Below are 21639 nucleotides of genomic sequence, written 5' to 3'. Positions count from 1 at the left end.
CAGTTTCTTGGTGCCAGGTAAACTGTGGGCATAGTAAGTGATGATATCTTCCAGGTGTTATCTTGTGAACTTAATAACATTATATAGGCAGCAAATCTACTTTGGAGGATCACCTATATTATCTTTGCCCTGAGAGGTTTCCACCTCTTAAATGGGAGCATTCACCTTAACAAGATCCTCAACAGAACAGAACTGGGGATTAATGCATTTCTGTCTCTGGGATGTGTTAATTACCAAAGGTCCTCATTACTGTACTGTTTGATGTGGTATTAGCATGAAGTTCTAGCATGAATTCATTTTTCCTCATTGTAACAATCCCTTTATGGAAACAGGCAGCCTCATATATGAGCAAGGGAAGAAGGTTAGAAGCTGATTTGAATTTATAATATAAACAGTGCACTACATCACCAAAGATAAATATCTAGAGTCTTAGGTTATATCTAATAAAAAAGTTATTTTGAGCTCTCTTTCTCAAAGAGAGGTCCAGGGACCATCTGCACTGGAATCACATGGGGGCACTTAGGATGCAGGTTCCTGGGCCTCACCTCTGAGCACCCCAGTCAGAATCTCTGGTCATAGAGCCCAAATATCTGCATTTTAACAAGTTTCCTCAGTGACTGAACGACACACCCACCTCCAGCAACTGCTTTGGAGCAGTGAGCCCCGAAGTGGGACTCAGGCAACACTGTGCAGTGGATTCAGGAAGCCTCTGTGAGAGCTTTTTATGACTTTAACATATAGTGTAAGGGTTAAGAATACAGGCTCTAAAATCCGACCACCTGCATTCAAATTCTCGCCTTGCCATTGACTAATTTTGTGACCTGGGCAAGTTAATTAACCTCTCTGCCTCAGTATTGTCACCTAGTAATACTCACACATAGAAATCAATCAAATAGTGTGTACTGCTGCTGTTGTTACTATTATCTAAAAAAGAAAAAGACGTTAAGATACACCAGTATTTAATATACTTGTATGTGTATAAATTACTAACATTTACGTGTATAATTTATTAACATGCGTGTTGGGGGTGTGTGATCAAAGCATTTGGAGACCGCTGTTCTAGATGATCACAAGAATGAAGTAGTTTTCTTAAAAGTTTTTATTAAGGAAAAAAATCTTTCATAGCCTTCAGTATGGAACGATAATGGTTTACAATCTAGAAATGTGTAAAGAGATTCAGTAAGGTTGACATAGACTTGTCTGTAGAGTCCTGGGCTCAATTGTTTATTTGTTCCTTCATCCACCCCACGCTTCCCAAGTTTTTGTGTGCACACATACTGTGCTAGGTGCCCCATGTCTAGAACCCAGACACAGTGAATAAGGATCCTCTTAGTTTGAGAGGTAATGTATTTCAGATATAAACAGCTTCAAGGAAAATTTAAGTATATCCAGTTATGAGACACACATAATTGATTATTTAGGGAACTTAGGACTGAGGTCCTGATTGAGCATGATTTTGTGCTCTCAGGAAATGCTTGTTACCCTTGCTTCCTATTGCTAGATTTGGAGAGTCATTGGTTGTATCCAGAAAGGCATTTCATATGTTGCAAGGTACTGGGGATGCTTTTCCCGAGCAGACTGTTGTGCACATATTCCCACCTCTGTTGACAGGCCCATGAAGCCTGTGGTCCCATGGAAATCGATTCAGCACTGAGCACTGTGCAGACCCTGAAGAGTGAACTGCAGGATGCCAAGATGGCTGCCGTGGAGAGTCAGCTGAAGCCACTCCCAGGGGAGACGGTAGGAGATGTTGGTGGCAGCTGGGGTCTGGGACTCTACCTCTGTTAGGAAGTCAAGACATTTTTAGAGTTGGGGGGGAGGGGTGGTCAGTGTGTCTCAGTTTCAAGTGTTTTTAATGCAAAGCCCTAGAATAGCCACATTTTCTAGAACAGTGTTATGATAGAGATGGCCCTGAGGGGGCCTCTGGTGATGGGCCTGGGTGTACCTGCCTGGAGTGTGGCTGGGGATGACCAGGCATCAGTTCCTATTCATCCCTCTTTTCCATAAACAAGACCTGCTGGCGTTTGAGGCCAGTGTTCTAATCCTGCAGGCTTTTTCTGAAAAGAATGCCCAGTGCAGCTGGAGGAGTTCTGGCTTCTTGGTCCAGGTTGTGTCATCCACTACCTAAACAAATGTGTGTACTGTGTTATACTGTTGGCTACAGTGGACCAGGCTCTGTTTTTTACTTGAAGGAAATGCCTCTCTTAGAAAACATGTTGTGGGGTTAAAACTGCATACATTTCCTGATGCTTTTCTGAACTCTTGCAGCGTGCCCGGAAGTTCTCTTCCAAAATGTTGTCCTCATCTAGTAATTGAATAATTACCCTTACCATAGGGCTTTATTGACTTTATTCTCTGAATTATTTATTCCGTTGACAAAGCAAGACGACGTGCTCGTCATGGGAAGCAAGCTCTTTGCCCGTTTTCATAATCTCATTTACCATCCCAAACCTCTATTCCTATTGCATTTCCCTCTGGTTAGAACTCCGCAAAGTATAATGATCAAATTGAACAATGTTAATGGTCCCACGTGCCAGGAAGGTGGAACAGCTGGATGTCTGCTCACTTCCTGCTAAGGCATAATTAGTTCTCACTAAGGATTTGTTGCAGACTTCTGAATTAGCTTCTGAAAGCATAATACTAATGGCTACCATTTGTTGAGTACCTACGTTAATTCTCTGAAAACCTTCTGAGCTAGATACTGTGATCTCAGGACACAGAGACTTGGAGAGTTCAGTGACTTACCCCAATCTCTCAACAGCTAGCAAGTGGGGAAAGGAAGCAGAGGGCAGGGTGTGAACTCATTTGTTTATCCTGAAGCCTGGGTTCTTTCCCCTCTATCACCCTACTTCTTCTTAGTGCCATTGGTGTATTAGGTGGGAAAGAGTTGAGGCCCAGAAGTTTGATCTGCATTATTTTGGGGCTAAGACTTTAGTGGATGATTTGCCTCTTCTAAGCTGTCTTCTTCCTTGAATCTTCTTACAGCTGGAAAAATGTGCTCAGGACCTGGGAAGTACATCTAAAGCAGTGGGCTCCTCCATGGCGCAGCTCCTGACCTGTGCTGCTCAAGGCAATGAGCACTACACAGGTGAGACTCACACCCTTCGTGATGCCCTGAGGCCAGGTACAGACCACTGGGCTGGTGCGGGGAGTTTGTTGATTTGACAATGAACCTGACTTTTTTATTTCAGCAGTTCAACACACATTTTTCAAGCACTTTCAACATGCTTGTTACTGGGCTTGATGCTAAGCATACAAAGACTAATCAAATATGATTCCCTCAAACTATTTGAGTCACCCCTATTAGACTATAAGCAGATGGTAATTATAGACCTCTGCAACTGTGTATGTCTCTTGAAATCCCACTAAAGGAGAGAAAGAAAGAAAAAGTCAAAGAAAATGAGAGAGAAGAAAACAAATAAGATCTCAATGAAGTTGTCGAAGATGGAAGGAGACAGATGAGTGGTAACTGAGAGACCCCAATAAATAAAAACCTAAAGTTGTCCAGGGATAGAGAAGCTAACAAGAAGCAAGCTGATTGGTGCTGCAAAACTCTGGGAGGGTTTGAGCCCTGGAGACACCAGGTATCCCTGAAGCAGGAGTACTGTATAAGGAACAGAATGTATAAGGAAAAATACCTGGTGATACAAAAAACAAAAAAGAATGTTCTCATAGTCGGAAGTCTGTTTCTATCTAAAATGGAGACAACAAGAAGTTTCAGTATTAGCCCATTACTTGAAAAGGAGAACTACATCAGGACTTCCCTGGTGGCACAGTGGTTAAGAATCCACCTGCCAGTGCAGGGAACACAGGTTCGAGCCCTGGTCCAGGAAGATCCCACATGCCACGGAACAACTAAGCCCATGTGCCACAACTACTGAGCCTGCGCTCTAGAGCCTGCGAGCCACAACTACTGAGCCCACGAGCTGCAACTACTGAAGCCCGCATGCCTAGAGCCCCTGCTCTGTGACAAAGAGAAGCCATCGCAATGAAAAGCCTGCACACCACAACGAAGAGTAGCCCCTGCTCACCGCAACTAGTGAAAAGCCCGCATGCGGCAATGAAGACCCAACACAGCCATAAATAAATAATTAAATAAATCCATCCATCCATCCATCAGAAGAAGAAACCTTAAAGAACTGAGTGGCTGTATAAATAGGAATCAGGTGAAGAGGAGATGGATTGTTGCTTTTGTTATATAGTAGTACGGCTTGAATGTTTTTTTTTTTTGAAATATACATTACTATTAAAGAATAATATACATCCAGAGGAGAGTATAAGTCCTAAATGTATATCTTCCTGAGTTATCCCAAATTGAATACACCTGAAAAACCCCCACCAAGATCAAGTAATGAGCATTTTTTGGCATCCCAGGGGAATTGCTGGGTCGTAGGCTGTGCGGCCACTCAGCTACAGTCCTTCCTGCAGTATCTGAAATTTCCACTTGTTCTACATCCTGGTCACCACATCTGCTTTGTCAATATTAGCCATTCTGTTGAGTGTGTAGTAGAATCACATTATGGTTTTAGTTTGCGTGTCCCTGAGGAACAGGGCAGTTGAGGATATTTTCAGTTTATCAGCCATTTGGATACCTTCTTTTGTGAAGCATCTCTTCATGTCTTTTGCCCATTTTTTTAAAATATGACTTTTCTGCCTTTTCCTTATTTATTTGCAGCAGTTAGTTGTCACGTATATATGTATTTCTTGTATCTTGTGGCTTAACCTTTTCACTGTTTTAAAGGTGTTTCTTGATAAACTGAACTTAAATTTTAACATAGTCCAATTTACACTTCTCCTTTATGGTTAGTGCTTTTTGTGTCCGATTTAAATATTTTGCTTCTCCAAGTCATGAAGATATTCTTCTCTGTTATAGTCTAAAGGCTTTGTTGTTTTACTTCCATATTTAGAACTACGATCCACCTGCAATTGAGTTTTATATGTGGGCAAACAGGGTCCTAGTGTAGTTGCTTTTGCACCAGGGCATCCATCCATTTGACCCAGCACCACTTTCTGAAGCGACCCTCCTTTCCCCAGTGGTCTTGAGGGCAATTTCATTATAAATTAAGGGCATAAATGTGAGTCTGTTTCTGAACTTTTGCTTCTTTTTCATTGCTTTAATTGCCTGATCTTACCTTAGCACCATACTTTCCTAATCACTGCAGTTTTATACTAAGTGTTAATATCTGATACTGTGAGTCCTCTGTCTTTGTTATTCTTCCTCAAGTTAGTGCTGACTTTCCTTGACCCTTTGTATTTCCACATCTATTTTAGAATCAGCCTGTCAGTTTGTACCCTCCCCCCCAAAAAAAACCCTTTCGCTTGTTTTTTTGTTTGTTTTTTTGATCGGGGTTACCTGAATCTGGGGATAGTTGAAATCTTTACATTACTGAGTCTTCTAATTTGTGAATGTGGTATATCTCTACATTTCTTTAGATTTCCTTTCTCTCAATACTGTTTTATAGTTTTTTGCATAGAAGTTTTTGTTTTCATTAGAGTGTGCGTTATAAATCTTTTACTTTCATTTTTTCTCTATGCGTATATTTAATGCATGTGTGTGCATGCATACCTACGCGTATCATGTAGTTGTTCTTTCAGAGGGGGAGGAGTTGTTTGTTGGTGAGACAGTATTTTCCGTTCAATTGGAGCATTTGGTCTGTTTATATATAATATAATTACTGATATATTGAGGTTTGTATTTGTCATGTTACTATTTCTTTTCTATATGTCCTACCTATCCTAGGCTCCTTTATCTCTCCTTTCTTGCTTTCTTTCAGATTTATATGTGCTTTTTAAAATTTATTTCTCTTCTCTTGATTAGTTTATTAGTTCTACCTTCACTGCCTATTCTTTTTTTTTTTTTTTTTTTGGTGGTACGCGAGCCTCTCACTGCTGTGGCCTCTCCCGTTGCGGAGCACAGGCTCCGGACGCGCAGGCTCAGCAGCCATGGCTCACGGGCCCAGCCGCTCCGCGGCATGTGGGATCTTCCCAGACTGGGGCACAAACCCGTGTCCCCTGCATCGGCAGGCGTACTCTCAACCACTGCGCCACCAGGGAAGCCCTTGAACAATTTTTTAAAAGTATAATATAAGTTAGTATGTTTACCCCTTCCTGGACAGTGCAAGAATCTTGGGACACTTAAACTTCATTGACCTTTCTTCCAACTCATTCATTGTTGTTGAGTGCTTTAATTCTACATATATTTAACCTCCTCAGTACTGCCTCAAAGTTGTTTCATAGTCAGTATTGTTTAAATGCTCCTCCATATTGACCTTTCCATTGCTGTTCATTCCTTTCTGCGTTGCAATGTGCTTCCACCTGGGATTATTTCCTGTCTGCCTAAAGAACTCCCTGCATTAATTCCTTTAGTGTGAGTCTGCAGTGACCAATTCTTTCAGTTGTTGTTTGTTTTAACATGCCTTTGTTTAGCCTCTATTTTTGGTAGATAATTTTACGTGTTGTAAAATTTTAGGTTGGCAGTTATTTTCTTCCAGCATTTGAAGGTGTTATTCCGTTGTCAGCACTTGAAGGTGTTATTCCGTTGTCTTCTGGCTTCCTTTATTTCTGTTGTGAAGTCAGCTGTCGCTTTACCCTTCCACAGGTCATGTGGTTTTAGTTTTCCCCTCTGCTACTCGTTTTCTGGATTTTCTCAGTCTTTGGTTTTCAAGCACTGTGCCTAGAGGAGTTTTGTTTTGTGTCATTTTGCCTATTTATCCCACTTTGGGTTTTAGTACTCCTTAAAGATGGGATTTGCTGTCTTAGATCAGTTTTGGAAAACTCAACCACTATATCTTCAAATGCTGCTTCTGTCCCATTTTTTTCTCTCCTCTTTGTACACTCCAGCTACCCCCTATGTTAGATATTTTCACTGTTTTGTGTGTCTCCTATGCTCTTTTCTATATTGGCCGTAATTTTTCTTCTCCATGCTTTATTCTGTGTGGGTTTTTTTGGATTTATCTGCAGCTCACTATTCCTCCTACCTTCAAACTCTTCTGTTGAGTTTTTAATTTTAAATGTCATATTTTTCAGTTTTATAATAACCTTTTGATGGCTTTCTTGTACTTTCCATTTCTCTGCTGAAATTCTCTATCTTGTCATCTAATTTCTTCAACATAGTTTTTACATTTACTTAAAGTCTAGGTTCAATAACTCCAATGTCAGGATCACCTACGGGCATCTTGTTATCTGTTTTGTTTTCTGTTTTTTTTTTTTCTCTTCTTGGTTTTCAACTATTGACCTTATCTCCTGATGTTTCTGATTTTTTTTTTAATTTAATGCTAATCATTGGTATTTACATTGTAGAAGTAATTTGAGGCTCTAGATTGTGTTTTCTTCCATACAGAGGATTAATCTTTTATTTTAGCAGGTGGTTAAAAAAGGAGAAGATCACCATAATACGAGTGGAACCGAACTGATTGGATATTGCAAAGTCCATTTGCAGTTTACCTTGTAGGGTGTATCCCTCGTGCCTCCTGTCTAAACATCTGTGATGTTTATGAGGGCCATTCTGATTGTTGAGCTCAGAACTATGCTTCTTTTATCTTCCCATCCCCATGCGACTTCAGAAAGTTTTGCTCAGCCTCTCAGTTTCTGGGCAACAGTTTACAAATTAGAAAATGCCTTGAAGGGGGGAAAGCAGTGTTGTACTCACTTCTCTGTACTTTCTTTCTCTTGCAAGGTCTTGGCTTTCGTTACCTTGGTTCCTTGGTATCTCTCCAGGGCCTTCAAACAGATGTTTTGTCTGTATTTTTCCAGAGTTTCTAGTTGTTTCTCTGAGGGGGAGGGTTCATCTGCAATGAGTTATTCTTTCCATCACTATAAGGAAAATCCTCTTTGGTTCTTCAAAAACTGTGTATATTTACTACTTTGAAAATAAGAGCACAGTAGGAGCACAAAAAGAGTTACCACGGCAAAGTGTAATATAGTACCTGCAACAGTAAGAATGTACAATTCTGTCCTCATGAGAGGGTGAGGGAACGTTCCACAGCAGAACTGACACCTGATCGGGGTTTGAAGGATTATTACGACTCACTTAGCTTTCAAGGAGAAAGAAAAGTGTATGTAAATTCTTAAAAGCTTAGGGCATATGAGAGATGTAGTTTCAAGAACTTCTACACATTCCTGAAATCTTGCCAGATTTTGTGTAGATGATGAAATAGATTTTTAATGAAGGAAAGACTGCTTCACAAGTTGCGTCATCCAATACTGATAACATCCAGGATGACAGACTGTCTAGTTGATGTCTGAAGAACAGCCTAGAAGTATCCCCATTTCATTTTGGCAGGCGCCAACTAGGTGGTGGTGGCGGACTTGGGAACAGCATACGTGAAGTCCCAAAGGCAGGAGAAGAAGGCTGATGAAATCAAGTGAGAGGATCCAAGTAAAAGGCAGGGGGGTAGGGAGTAAGAAGATAAGGCTGGGAAGGTCAGCTGGGATCAGATCGTAAAAGGCCTCGTAAGCCAATTTAAATACATTGAAATTGAAGCTCAGAGCATGTGAAAATACTGAAGAATTTGCATCTGTCGACACAGTCTCGATTGCCCTTCATGCACTTTGCCCTTCTTTTCGTGTGCTGATAAATTGGAGGGAAGCAAAGTTGGAGGCAGGGAGACCAGTGAGAAGGCTGTTGCATTCATCCAGATAAGAGTTGTTAGTGGAGATGAAGGATGGATTAAAGAAAAAGAGACCTCACGGTTGTTGGTGACGGATTAGAAGTTGGTAGGAATGGGAATAGGGAAAGCAACACGGACCGCTCTAAGTTTAGCCTGATAGCTGAACGAAGAGTTGTATGAGTCACTGTGATGGAGACACAGAGTCATTGGCAGGCATGTTGAGGGCTGGAGTTTAGGGATGTCAGGTTCAACTTTATTATTATTATTGTTGTGGAGGGGGGGCTGCCCTGGGTCTTTGTTGCGGCACACGTGCTTTTCGTTGCGGCACGTGGGCTCGGTAGTTGCACCTCATGGGCTTAGTTGCCCCACAGCATGCGGGTCTTAGTTCCCTGACCAGGGATTGAACCCACATCCTGTGCATTGGAAGGCGGATTCTTAACCACTGGACCACCAGGGAAGTCCCAGGTTCAACTTTAAATGGATTCCATTTGAAATCCCTGCAGGATATCCACAGAGAGGTGCCCGTTAGGCAGCTGGATATTTACCTCTGGAACTCAATAGAGAAGTCTGGGCTGGAGATAAGTATTTCTAAATGTTTAATAAAATGATAATGATTGAGACCATGGGGGTAGCTAAGTTTGTGTAAGGGAGAGTGGTAGAGAACAATTTTATCAGATATAACCCTATGGAACCCAAGTATTTCAGGAGAAGGCTGAGCGTTAGAAATCCTTGAAAGAAACGAGAACATGCAGCCTTGGAGAGACCATGGAAACCAGGAGAGAGGGATGTCTCTCGACTCACAGAGATAATTGCTGCCTGGAAAGACACTGCAGAGAGGGACTTAAGAAGCATCCACTGGCTTAAGGAAAAACAAGGTCACTGCTCTCCCTGTTGAAGGCAATTACAGGAAGGTTGAAGAATGGATGGGAAGCAGGGAGAGAGCAGAGTGTGGACAGCTTCTCCCTGGGTGTCAGTTCCCTCGTCCATACCTAAGATGTGTGGGATACTCAGAAGTTAACACATGAGCTGCCACTGGACTAGGTTCTAATGCAGATGTGGTTTTATTCGGCCAGTACAGTGTTCAAAATGCATTTCTTCTCGGCTGGGTACAGTTACATAGACAGAACCCTTTCCAGATCCTTTGGGACAGATTTAAAAATCTTGCATACTTGGTTTTTACCTTGTGAGCTTGATACGTGGTCTAGTGCTGTCTACACACAATCTACGTGAATTCTGATCAGGAGTAATTACTATTACAAAGAATTCCCCTGTATTTCATATGACTAATGTGTCTCCCTAAGACTGTTGCTGAATATAATTTGAGATCTAGACGGCAGGAATACTGTGAACGTCATCTGTGTCTTCCAAGGATTGTGGTTATTGAAGCAGGGAGTCTGCTTCAGTGTTTTGCATTGGCACTTCTGGGGTGTGTTGCACCCTTGACTACAGGAACAATTTTTGGGGGGGGGAGGGTGGTGATTGCTCAGAGATATGACTCTGATGATTCTCATCGTTACCATTGAGAATATCGCTGTGAATTCAGCCACATACAGCCTTGGATGGTCATTTGCTCCCTGACATCTGGTGGCCTTGTTTCATCCTTCTGTTGGTGTGGCTTCCACTTTGCGGGAAACCTAATGCCTCCAAAGAGGATTCTTGATGTGCCTTGAGATTTCATAGTGAGTCCTCAGCAGAAAACACGTGGGGTGGATATACCTCGGCTTTTGGAATTCCGCTTTTCTGGTTTCTGCCTTTTGGAAAAATTGTCTGAGTCTATACAAGGCTTTTCAGTAAATAATTTTTTCATGAACATGACTTTTCTAATGGCATATGATAAATGTTTTATTCTTCCAAAATAATACAACTCAAATAGAAATAGATTCAAGGGTCCACGTGGTAACGAGGACGGCAAGAGGAGAGGTCTAGAAATCACAGCCTAGAATTTTCAGTGGTCACAGCTGGGATCGCAGCCTCTCCTGTAACCTGTGGGAAACTGAGACCCAGAGGGAAAAGGTGGCGGCTGTCTAGTCCACACAGCTTGTCAGCAGCAGAGCTGGACGAGGTCTTAACCACACCTGGTGGGTGCCCTTCTGAGCAAGGATGTCCTTCCACCCTGTGCCAGAAGCTTCAGCCTCGTATGAATCGGGAGATTAGGTCTGACATAAACACACTACCATGTATAAAATAGATAGCTAGTGGGAACCTGATGTATAGCACAGGGAGCTCAGCTCAGTGCTGTGTGATGACCTAGATGGGTGCGATACAGGGGGTGGGGGGAGGTCCAAGAGGGAGGGGATATAGATGATTCACTTTGCAGTACAGCAGAAACTAACGCAACATTGTAAAGCAATTATACTCCAGTAAAAAAAAACAAAAACAATAAAACCCTCCTTGATGTCTCCAAAAAAAAAAAAACAAAAAAAATGCAGTGACTCTTCTCTTTGGCTTTTTTCTCTCCTTCACCTTGGCTTTACTTATCTTTATGCTTTCTCCTCCGCCATATAAAACACTTGGTTTAAAATGTGTTCATTCCACATGCTGCGCTCGGAAGTGCCATGTGATAAATGGTGGATTGGCAGCTTTGTAATTTGCCTTGATTAGATTGTAGAGTTATGTCCCAGTTATGTGACTTCCTAAGTATTTACAGATGAGCCAGTCTGCAACTCTGGGAAGTTGTTTTATGGATTCCCCAGGGCCTTTTGTGTTCTTTCTTGTATGTCGGTTCCTCGTCCCTAGTAAAGAGAGGACCACCTGCTGCGTCTGTGCCCACGCGGCTGAAGCAGCGTCAGTAAAGACCACGCTCAGGGGTGCCTAGAGACCATCCAGCCGAAGGCTTTAGATACAGTCACCTCAGAGTGTAGTGAGAGAGCAAGTCATCTGTGAATATTTCATGCAGATGTTGTATGTTCTAACAAGAATCCCTTGTAGTTCTCTATCCCAAAGAACACTGTGCAGAGTCTGACCTCGAAGTTAAGAAACTAACCTCAGATCTAAAGGTGTGTCCATGGTCAAGATGCTTCTCAGCACTGGGCCTCATCTGAAATGGTTCGATGAGATGAGCTTTGAGGCTGGCTCTTCTGCAGTTCCCCAGGTTCTAGGAGCCTTTTGTTACGTGCCTTGGCATTTCCAGTCTCCTTCCTTTTCTTGGGTGCGCCAAGCACTAGGTACCATGTAGGAAGGCGCCTCTTCTTTCTATGGGAGGTGGCACTGTAGTTTTTAGGGACTAGTTTATATGCATAGTTTGTCTCCGAATCCCATCATCTTTAGAAGTGAATTTAAAGATGAGCAGGCACTTTGCAAAAGAGGATGTCCAAACAGCCACTGAGTGTATGAAAAAGTGCTCAACATCATCGCTCACTAGGGATATAAGAGTTAAACCTCAGTGAGGGACTTCCCTGGTGGTCCAGCGGTTAAGACTCCACGCTTCCACTACAGGGGGCATGGTTTTAATCCCTGGTGGGGGAACTAAGATTCCCGCATGCTATATACACCCACCAGAACTGGATAAAATAAAAAATCTAACACTAGTAAGTATGGGCCAGGATGAAGAGCAACTGTAACTCTCATATATATAGTGCTGGCGGGGTGTATAATGGCAAAACCATTCTGCAGACGTGTGGTAGTATCCTCCAAAGCTAAATATACACTTACCCTATGACCCAGCAATTCAGCTCCTAGATTTAAATCCAAGAGAATCAACTCCATATGTCCACCTAAACACAGGGATGAGAACTTTTCCGGGAGCTTTATTCATAATAGTCCACGCAGGAAACAATCCCCAAATGTCCAGCAACAGAAGAATGGATAAGCAGATGTTCCTATAATGGAATACGACACAGCAAGAAAAAGCAATGTACTGCTATGTGTAACAGCATGGGTGAATCTCACAGCATTATGGTCAGAGAAAGAAACCAGACACAAAAGAATACATACAGTGTGGTTCCATCAGCACGTAGTTTAAGAACAGGTAAAGCTAGTCTAAGATGATAAAAGCTAGCATAGGGATTACTTCCAGTGTGAGAGGATATTGACTGGGAAAGGGCACAGGTGATGGAAATGTTCCTTCTCCATATGGATGGCAGATACGTGGGTGTACACATTGGTACAGATTCAGTGAGCTGCCCAGGGAGACTCATTCACTTTGTTGCATGTAAGTTATGCCCCAATAAAAATGACTGGAAAGAAAAGTGAACTTGAATGATTCATCTGTGAGTTTGATACTATGCACTTGGTATTTTAGGTCTAGGGACAGGTGGGGTAGTGGGAGTGACAGGAACCAGAGGGAAATGGTGTTTAGCGTGGCATTTGTTGTAACATCCCTCTTGGAGCAGTCCAGAGCCAATGGCTTGAGCTACTTCTTTGAGAAGGACATCAATTCAAATTTTATAAAAAGCAATTTGGAGCCGACCTGTGCCAGGCACTGTCCAAGGATTCTCTCCTTTCTCGAAGGCTCTAGTCTAGAGGCTTACTCCCAAGTAAAAGTATAACTTTTGGATGGAATCTAATAGAAAGTCTGGCGGGCTCTTTTTTTTTTTTTTTTAATCCCCAGGGGTGGCTGCTCGAGAGACAGCCCAAGCTCTGAAAACGCTGGCCCAGGCTGCCCGGGGGGTGGCTGCATCTACGAGTGACCCCGCGGCTGTGCATGCCATGTTAGATTCCGCCCGGGACGTGATGGAGGGCTCGGCCATGCTCATCCAGGAAGCCAAGCAGGCCCTGATCGCACCTGGAGATGCGGAGAGTCAGCAGAGACTAGCCCAGGTAAGGCCCAGAAGTGGCAATCAAGGTCATCACTGAGGTGGACGCATTGACAGGCTGTTGCCCGGTGTGAGCAGCTTTGGAAGTCTTGCATGGTAACCCCCATAATGTGAGATGTGCTTAATTCAGTCAACAGAAAGTATGGGGGGCTTTGTTGAGACCTGCCGTTAGAACGTGAAGGACCTGGACGCAGCATGTCTGTTTTGGGCCTGTGTGTGCTTACGTATATCCCTCTTCCTAGCCTGGGAGGTGAGGTAGATATGCTTGGTTTAGCTACTCGGTGCTTTAAACTCTCTCTAGTGCCTCTTCAGGTGATTCTTACCAGAGAGCGTAGACAAGGAGCCTCCCACATCCTTAAAAGGCAGCATGTGGGCAACTCCAAGTTGGTCTGGAAGTGCTCAGAACATTCCGCCTGCCCTTGGGCAGGGCAAGGTGTGGGATGATGGCACCAGAGGGTCGCTGAGCATAAATCCATCCCAGGGCGGGCTAACTGTGATCCAAAGGACTCAGGGCCTCCTTCCACCTCAGGACCTCTGCAGGGCTCTCTAGAAGGCAGCTGTTTCTCTTCCTCTTGGTGTTGGATACCTTTGTTTCAGAACCTGACAGAATGTTCGAGAGTTGTATTTGAGCCACAGTCAGCACTTGGCCTGGCCTTGGGAGCAGGTAGGGTGTGCTGTATCGCTGTGTCAGACCCTGTGCTAAGACAGGATGTTAACCCCAGTGAGCGGCCTAGATGAGGAGATTTAACGGTAAACAGTGTCAGGCAGACGCTGGCAGATCAGTTCCCCATCTCTTTTAGCTCTGCTCACTCCCAACACATGTGCAAGAATGTTTGCCCTGAAACCTGCTTTCTGATGGGGCTTTTCTCCCTCTGTGTATTCAGGTGGCCAAAGCCGTCTCTCACTCCTTGAATAACTGCGTGAATTGCCTCCCTGGGCAGAAGGATGTGGACGTGGCCTTGAAGAGCATCGGGGAGTCGAGCAAGAAGCTGCTGGTGGACTCGGTGAGAGGTTTTGGCTCCGGCAGGGGCGCCTGGGGGACTGAGCTCACCTTAGGTGTGGGTGGAGTCTCCTCCCCTCTAGGGGACCTCTAAGCGGCTAGCCTTTCCCTTAGGAGTCCTGTTTTTCCTGCCGATTTGCCTTTTCCTTGTTTTGCTGTCTGATCAGCCGAGTTCCCAGGTAGAGCTTCTAAAGTTTACTTCTTCTTTGAGCCCATGTTGCTGTTTGCTCTCAGGTCATCCCAGTAAGACAGGAATGGCGGGGAGGGGGTATATGATCATCTAACTTCTTATCAGGACATCTCAGGCAGTGACCATCAGGCGATAAAGGGATACAAGTGTCAAGGACTCACTGAGAGAGTGAGCCGTCTGTGGAATTTCACTTTGGGGCCTGGTCCCGTCCCTGTCTTGTGAGTCCCCTTTGCGGGTACTTGGCCTTGTTCATCTTTGGTTCTTCTCTGCCTGGTCCCTGGCATATACCAGGTATGCAAGCAGTGGGTGTGATGTGACTAATATCTAGCTTAACTCTCTGGAACTTTTCACCAACAGTTACAGTTCTGCTAGTGGCACTTCTGTGGAAAAGCTATTCAGTATATTGTTAGCAAAGACCAACTGATGAATAAAATTGATGGCTGTTAGTTTAGAAGAATAGGATTTAAAGTTTCATAGCATCTGCCTTTTAGTTCCAGAAAGCTAAACCTTTGAGAGTTTCCATCTGAGAAACCCAAGATAGAGTGCTGGTTCAGAGAGTGGATCCCGAGTCAGACTGCCCAGGTGTGAATCCTGGCTCTGCCCCTTAGGAGACCAGAAGCCTGAGGAAAGCTGTCCTTACCATTTTTAGATCCACTGTGTCTAGCACTGAATAGGTGTTCAAGGGAATGTACATATTTTGAAGGTCAACCTTAACAAGGGCTCAGACCACACAGAGCCTTTTGGTCTAGATGACTCACAACTGCATCCCAGGAGAGTCTGTCTTCCCTCTGCAACATACTACCTTTGTTTCTCCTACGCAAAGTAGAACTTCTCCTGCAACGTGCCTTCTCTTGCCATAGTTACCTCCGAGCACGAAGCCTTTCCAGGAAGCCCAGAGTGAACTGAACCAAGCAGCGGCCGATCTGAACCAGTCTGCAGGGGAGGTGGTCCATGCCACTCGGGGCCAGAGCGGAGAGCTGGCTGCAGCCTCCGGGAAGTTCAGTGATGATTTCGATGAATTCCTCGATGCCGGCATTGAGATGGCGGGCCAGGCTCAGGTGAGGCTGGTGTGGCTGAGTGGAGTTGACCCTTGCCCCTCTCGACTCTGGTGGACCGTCGTCCCCTGCGGGCAAGTGGCAAATAAGAGCGGGGAAGCTGTGAGCAGCCCACACCTTTACACTGTCTTTGTGCTCAGAGAGCTCCATGAGCTCACAGGAATGGCATTCCCAAAGATACTATTAGCTTATGTGTGAAGTTCTTCCTGGAAATGACAGATAACTTTTCCCACGATCCTCCAACAGAACTCATTATTTTATTTATGCTTTTTGGAGGGAGGGCAGCTCTGCATCCTATACTTCAAATGTGGTTTAATACTGTAAAAACTCATGTATTTGAAGTTCGGGGAGCCCACTTGAAAAGGCTGTGTCTGATCCTGAGTGTCAAGTGATTCAAACTTACCTCTTTCAGATGAACAGATAAACCCCTTGTTTAGAACAAGGGAGGGTGACTGGTCTGGTGTCAGCTTATGGAGCTGGTTTTTTTTTTTTTTGCGAGCTCCTGTGAACTCTCTAAAAGTGGTACCCAGGGTGTTTTTTACTCTGTTATCTACAAAGGGTTGTTTCTCGGATGGCAGGCCAGGTGAGAAATGTATCCTTTCCAGAGTTGGGAGCTTCTGGGATGCAGTCAGCTCTAAATGTCCAGACAGTGACGGTAGTTTGTGCCAGGCTGAGATGGACAAGCCCCTTGATAACTCCAGCATTGTTGAGCAAGATGCTGGAGTTGTGGCCCTGTCTGTGTGCTCTCTCGCTCGCTTTCTCCCTCCCGCCCCCATTAATGCCCACACTTGTGAGACAGCACAGCTCTCGGCTGACCCACTTGGGCTGGATTTCTGTCCTGTTGTGTGCATCTTGGTCCAGATATCTGTTTGGGGAACGGTAGACACTGGGCAGAGTCTTGACAAGTTAGGCATCTGCAGACTAATTGGACTTAATGCAACCTAGACAGATAGAAGATAACCTGCTTCCGTTTCAAGGTGCTGCTTCTAGCTCTGAATGCTGCCTAGGAGAAATGGACAGCCCCTAATTACTCTGGCTCCTTTTGACCTTCCAGACGAAAGAAGACCAGATCCAAGTGATAGGGAACCTCAAGAACATCTCGATGGCATCCAGCAAGCTGCTGTTAGCTGCCAAGTCTCTCTCTGTAGACCCAGGAGCACCCAATGCAAAAAATCTCCTGGCCGCAGCTGCAAGGTAAGAGCGGAACAAAATGGGCGTTCACGTGTGGTTAAATAACGGCAGTGTTTGCAAGATCCACCTGACATCCTGCTGCTTTGCTGAGCGAAGAAGTAGTGCCGACCTTCTGTTGTCAGAGTTGGAGGCGAGAGTGACAGAGATGCTGGTGTCTTATTAAACGGGCCCATTTGCATGCGCTTTCTCCCCTAAAGATGCCTTCTGTCTCCTCTTAAAGCCTTTTCAGGAGGACTTGCTTAGCCTTAAGGCCCCCACTGATGTATAAACGTAGTGGCTTAGATTTTTTTTGAAAGTAGTATTACTATCTTTCAGATTATGGAAGTAATATAAGTTCATTAAAAAGAAACCAGAAGATGCTGAAAAGTATAAAAAAACCGACACTCAACTAGCCATTCAACATTTCTTGAGTCTTACTATGTGCCTGGCACCAATGTTAATTAGATGGATATAAACAGGTTCACTTCGTCACGTGCAGAAGGGCTCTAGCTCAGAATGAATGGGGCGGTGGGGAGGAGTAAATTGTTTTGGGAAATATGTTAAAACATGAATCTGAACTTGGGGTAAGGTCAGCATTCTTCTTTCCTGTTGTTTTTCACCTGAGGAACTGGGTCATACAAGACAATTTCTGCTCTAGGGCCGTTTAGTTCAATAACTAGTGATGGAGTGCTGGTAGCTGGAGAAACTGCAACGACAGCCCAGGAAAATTTTATATTGGCAATCCCACATTCGTATTCCTGAACCGAGAGGGTAGGGTATTTTATTTTCCTATGGAAGTGTAGGCCTGTTTTTGTAGCATTTCTTGATATCACTTTATGTGTAGGAAAACTAACAGCAGTGAGAGATTAAATGCAGGACAATTAGGACACATAGCATAATTGGAAACATTTTCAAAATGTGCAGATTAGTGATTTTTAAAACGCATGGCTTGAATTCTACTTAAATTTTTTTAAACCTGATTTTGTTTGCTTATTTCTTTTTTAATGTCTTTATCTCTTCTGGCTTTTTTTTTTTTTTTTTTTTTGGCGGTACGCGGGCCTCTCACTGTTGTGGCCTCTCCCGTTGTGGAGCACAGGCTCCGGAGGCGCAGGCTCAGCGGCCATGGCTCATGGGCCCAGCCGCTCTGTGGCATGTGGGATCTTCCCGGACCAGGATACGGACCCGTGTCCCCTGCATTGGCAGGCGGACTCTCAACCACTGCTCCACCAGGGAAGCCCCCTCTCCTGGCTTTTTATAAGTTGTTAGAATCAGGAGACATGAATTCTAGTACAAGCTTTAGTGCTTGACTAGGTTACCTTGGTCAGGTCACTCAACCTGTCTAAACTTTCCCATTTGCCAAATAGGGATGTGTACAGACTACATTGTCCTTGAGCTCTGTTCAGTTCTCGATATATAAGGTAGCATGGTACCACTGGTTAAAACCTGTCTCTGGTCTCCTGTTTGCTTGTAGTGTTATTTTATTTTATTTTATTTTTATGGGGGGGTTAGGTAATTTCAGAGCAGTTGCCTTCAAAACCTTTGAGTTTCTTCATTTATTCCCAGATACATACTTTACCTTCAAACGATAGCTAGAGCCACTAGGTGATGGGAAAAATACCCTCACATCTCCCCACCTCCATCTTATGCTTTGTTTGTGATTGTTGCATTAGGTGAGTGCCCTCCTGGGGTCGTGGTGGAGATGAAGAGGGACAGTGAGGTCGTCTCTGTCGTGCAGCTGTTTCTGATCTAAAACCCTCTTAATCACTCTCTTTTCCTACAAACAACCTTTGGGTAAGGCAACTAATGTTGCCAGGTATCTGAACTCAGATGTTTTTCATTATCTTAAATTTTTCACATCGTTTCAAAATTACAGTTTCCAACTTAGAGCGTGTTGTCGACTCTCTTAAATTGTGGGAATGAGGGGAGAGTATAAATTGGCCTTTTGAAAGCCCCGTACCGAAGGGAATCCAGGACCCGAAAGCATGCTGCTGGTGTCCTGGCTCTGTGAGTGTCTGAACGCCCCCTGGTGGTGACATTGAGGAAGGGACCTGGAGGCGAGGTAAAAAAGCTTTCTTTGCCTCTGTCTGTCCTGGCTTTCAGCAGTTGACAGAATTCCCAGCCTGATGGTTTCATAGCCAAGACAGCACTCAAGAATCATCACATGAACTGATAGTCTTGGGCTGGAACAGCTGCAGGAAGTTGCTGGCCTATTCTCCTTGGCTTCTTGGCCCATGCTGGCAAGCTCTGCTCCCTGGGGTGATTTCCCAGCGGAAGCTCCAGCCAGGTCAAGTGAGTCAGGCAGCTCCCCTTGGAGGGTAAAGCTCTGCCCACCTGGGGTGCCTTCGTTCATTCTCTTGTTCCTTCATTTGTTCATTAAACAGATTTTTACCACATGCCTGATAAGGGCACACACTGTAAGACTGGGACGGCCCTGGTGGAGTTAGGACAGGGGGCACAATCAGGGCATGCCACCCTCATTCTTTCTGGGCCTCACAACAGTCTGGTGCATAAGTACCTTTGGAGTTGGGCAGCAGGGAATCGATTGCTCTCGTCCTCATCTTCAGTCTCACTGCCCTCCCTCTACTTGAGACGGCCATGCCTGCCTGTCCTTCCTGTGGATGTCCCCAAAGGCCCCACAGAGATGCTACTGTGGGGGCCCAGGCCTGGACCAACTCAGCCCCACCCTGCTCCTACATCAGCAGACTTGAACCCTTTCTTTGTCCTTTCTAGTCTCCGTGATTCTTCCTGCTTTAGGAGAAAATGGTTTACTTCTGGGAGAGCAGTAGAGTATGTGTGCTTTTCCCTCTGCTCCTCTGATCATTCTGCATCTGAGCCCAGGTGCATCTGAGGAAGCTGGTCCCTTGGTTTCTGATGTGCGTGGGGAGGAAGTCATTTTCTGTTGAGGTCCTGGCTTGTTTGTCTTCTTTCTGTGTAACTGCTTGGCTCTGGCTCTTTTCTGGCAAGTTGGGTGGAGCTGGAGATCCTTTGTCCACCGTTCATCAGGCTTTTCCCTGCCTGGGGGCTGGACTGATGCTCCCTGAACTTAGTTAAGGAAGTGGGAAACCAGTTGGCAGTGGCAAAAGGAGGAAGTGCCCTAACTCTGAGCACCTCCCCAAGCTGCCGAGCACAACACAGTCACCCTGAACAGAAGGACTCCTGGGCTGAAGACTTGACGCCCGCAGCTGCCAGCATCAGGGCCATCCTAGGCCGGGTGTTCAGCTGCTTTCCAGTCCCCTGAGGGCTCCCTAGGACCTTGCAGGAGGCGCCTCTTCCCGGACCACCCTTTGCTTTGAAGTTCCTGCCGGGCAGGAGTCTTCCTGTCTCCAGAGATGGTGAAAAAGGATGTCCCAGCAAGTAGCACTTCCATGCTGTAAAGTAGAAAAATGTACACTGGGCCGCCTTCTGTCTCTTGGTCTCCTCTAGAATGTTCCATTCCCGTAATCCGAATCAGGATCTCGCTGAGCCTTGACTTTCCAATTGCTCTGGTCCATGTTGGGCCCTCCTTCATAGGCAGAACCCACGCCCACGGTCGAGGCTTTCATTTTCTTTCTTTCACTCCCGCGAGTCCTGCCTGTGTCTGGCTGATCCTGGTGTCACACCCCCCATCACTGCTTCCTCTGGCTAACCTTTGTGCCTTGTCTGTTCATTGTCTTGCCTCTCCAACTGGATTGCAAGCACCTTGCTTTCCTAGAGAGACTTAAACTGTATTATTTTTTTTACTCCCCATGCCTTGTGCATGGTAGGACCCAGGGAATACAGACAGGGGAGTTTCAGTTTGCTCTTAGTTGCCTTTCCAAGCACGTCCTCCTTTGAGGAAGGGAATCATCTGAAGTTGCTCTGTTCCCCTCCAAGCTCGCTATTGGACGACTTGGGCTTAATAAATAATCAAAAGCACAAACTGGTTGATTTTCTTCTCTCACCTCTGCCCCAATTCTATATCTATATAAAGGTTCCTTCCAGAGCTCACAAACTCCTGTCTGAATCAATTTAGTATCTCTGAATGCTAAATGATTTGTAGGTTAGAAAGCCTTTAACATCTGAGGTTGTAGATCCCAATTTATTAAAAACTGAGAGTGGCTAAATATGCTTATTAGATAAGCATTACAGGAAAACACTATCTCTAGATGGTGAAATTACAGTTATTTAATTTTTTGTATTTTTTAAAATAAACTTGTACGCCTTTGATCATTACCGAAAAGTGTGGGGAAAGTAAAAGCAACTACAGTTCAAGCCTACTTGGATTTACATAGAATGAAGGGAGGATGCAGCTAATGTTGGCTGTATTTTTATAACAGTGTAAGTAGGTTAATTCATAATGCTGTAGTAGATTTACTGGTATCTGCTTTAAAATAATATTATAAAATCACTGTTAACGTTGTGATACGTCATTGTCATTTTTCTATGCATATGTATATTCTTACAGGTATGGGCTTATGTGGTTTTTACGTTTTATATACAGTTTTTTATATAAGGAATATGATATCATGACTTTTAATGGGTGCCAAGAATTCTGTTATAGACTATACATTTAATCAGTCCTTTATCACTGCATATTTGGGTTGTCTTTAATCCTTTGCTCTTATAAATAAGTACCGTAGTTTGAAACATGAAAATACTGTTTCCCATTGTCAAATCTATATAACCATTTGCCTCTGTGCCGCTAAGTTTATTTAGCTATGCAATCCAGACTCTAAAATGAGTTACGGGGATAAATGATACCTAAATAATGCTTTTTAGTCATGGATCAGTATTACCCAAGTGACTCATTCAAGCATGCAGGGCTGTGCTGGCACTGTTAAGGACTATCCAACCACAAACTCTTATTAGTCTGTTTGTTGTTTGTTGTTGTTTTACCCCAAGT

General features: G+C 44.3%; 1 protein-coding gene across 1 annotated transcript in view; it reads left to right on the top strand.

Moving 5' to 3' along the window:
- TLN2 (talin 2) overlaps window positions 1-21639 on the top strand; it is a 304454-nt gene that overhangs the window by 182474 nt on the left and 100341 nt on the right. Inside the window, exons 26-31 of the mRNA XM_089907140.1 lie at window positions 1612-1740; window positions 2986-3124; window positions 13159-13367; window positions 14248-14367; window positions 15414-15611; window positions 16663-16802. Of these exons, the coding sequence (XP_089763266.1) occupies window positions 1612-1740; window positions 2986-3124; window positions 13159-13367; window positions 14248-14367; window positions 15414-15611; window positions 16663-16802 (935 nt within the window). The remainder of the gene's footprint in view (window positions 1-1611; window positions 1741-2985; window positions 3125-13158; window positions 13368-14247; window positions 14368-15413; window positions 15612-16662; window positions 16803-21639) is intronic.

This window comes from Delphinapterus leucas, chromosome 2 (genome assembly GCF_059928025.1).
Source record: "Delphinapterus leucas isolate spDelLeu-1000000601 "Yukka" chromosome 2, BTC_Dleu_Yukka2, whole genome shotgun sequence".
NCBI lineage: Eukaryota > Metazoa > Chordata > Mammalia > Artiodactyla > Monodontidae > Delphinapterus > Delphinapterus leucas.
The sequence above is the reverse complement of the archived record's forward strand: the minus strand, read 5'-3'. Positions and strand labels throughout refer to the sequence as shown.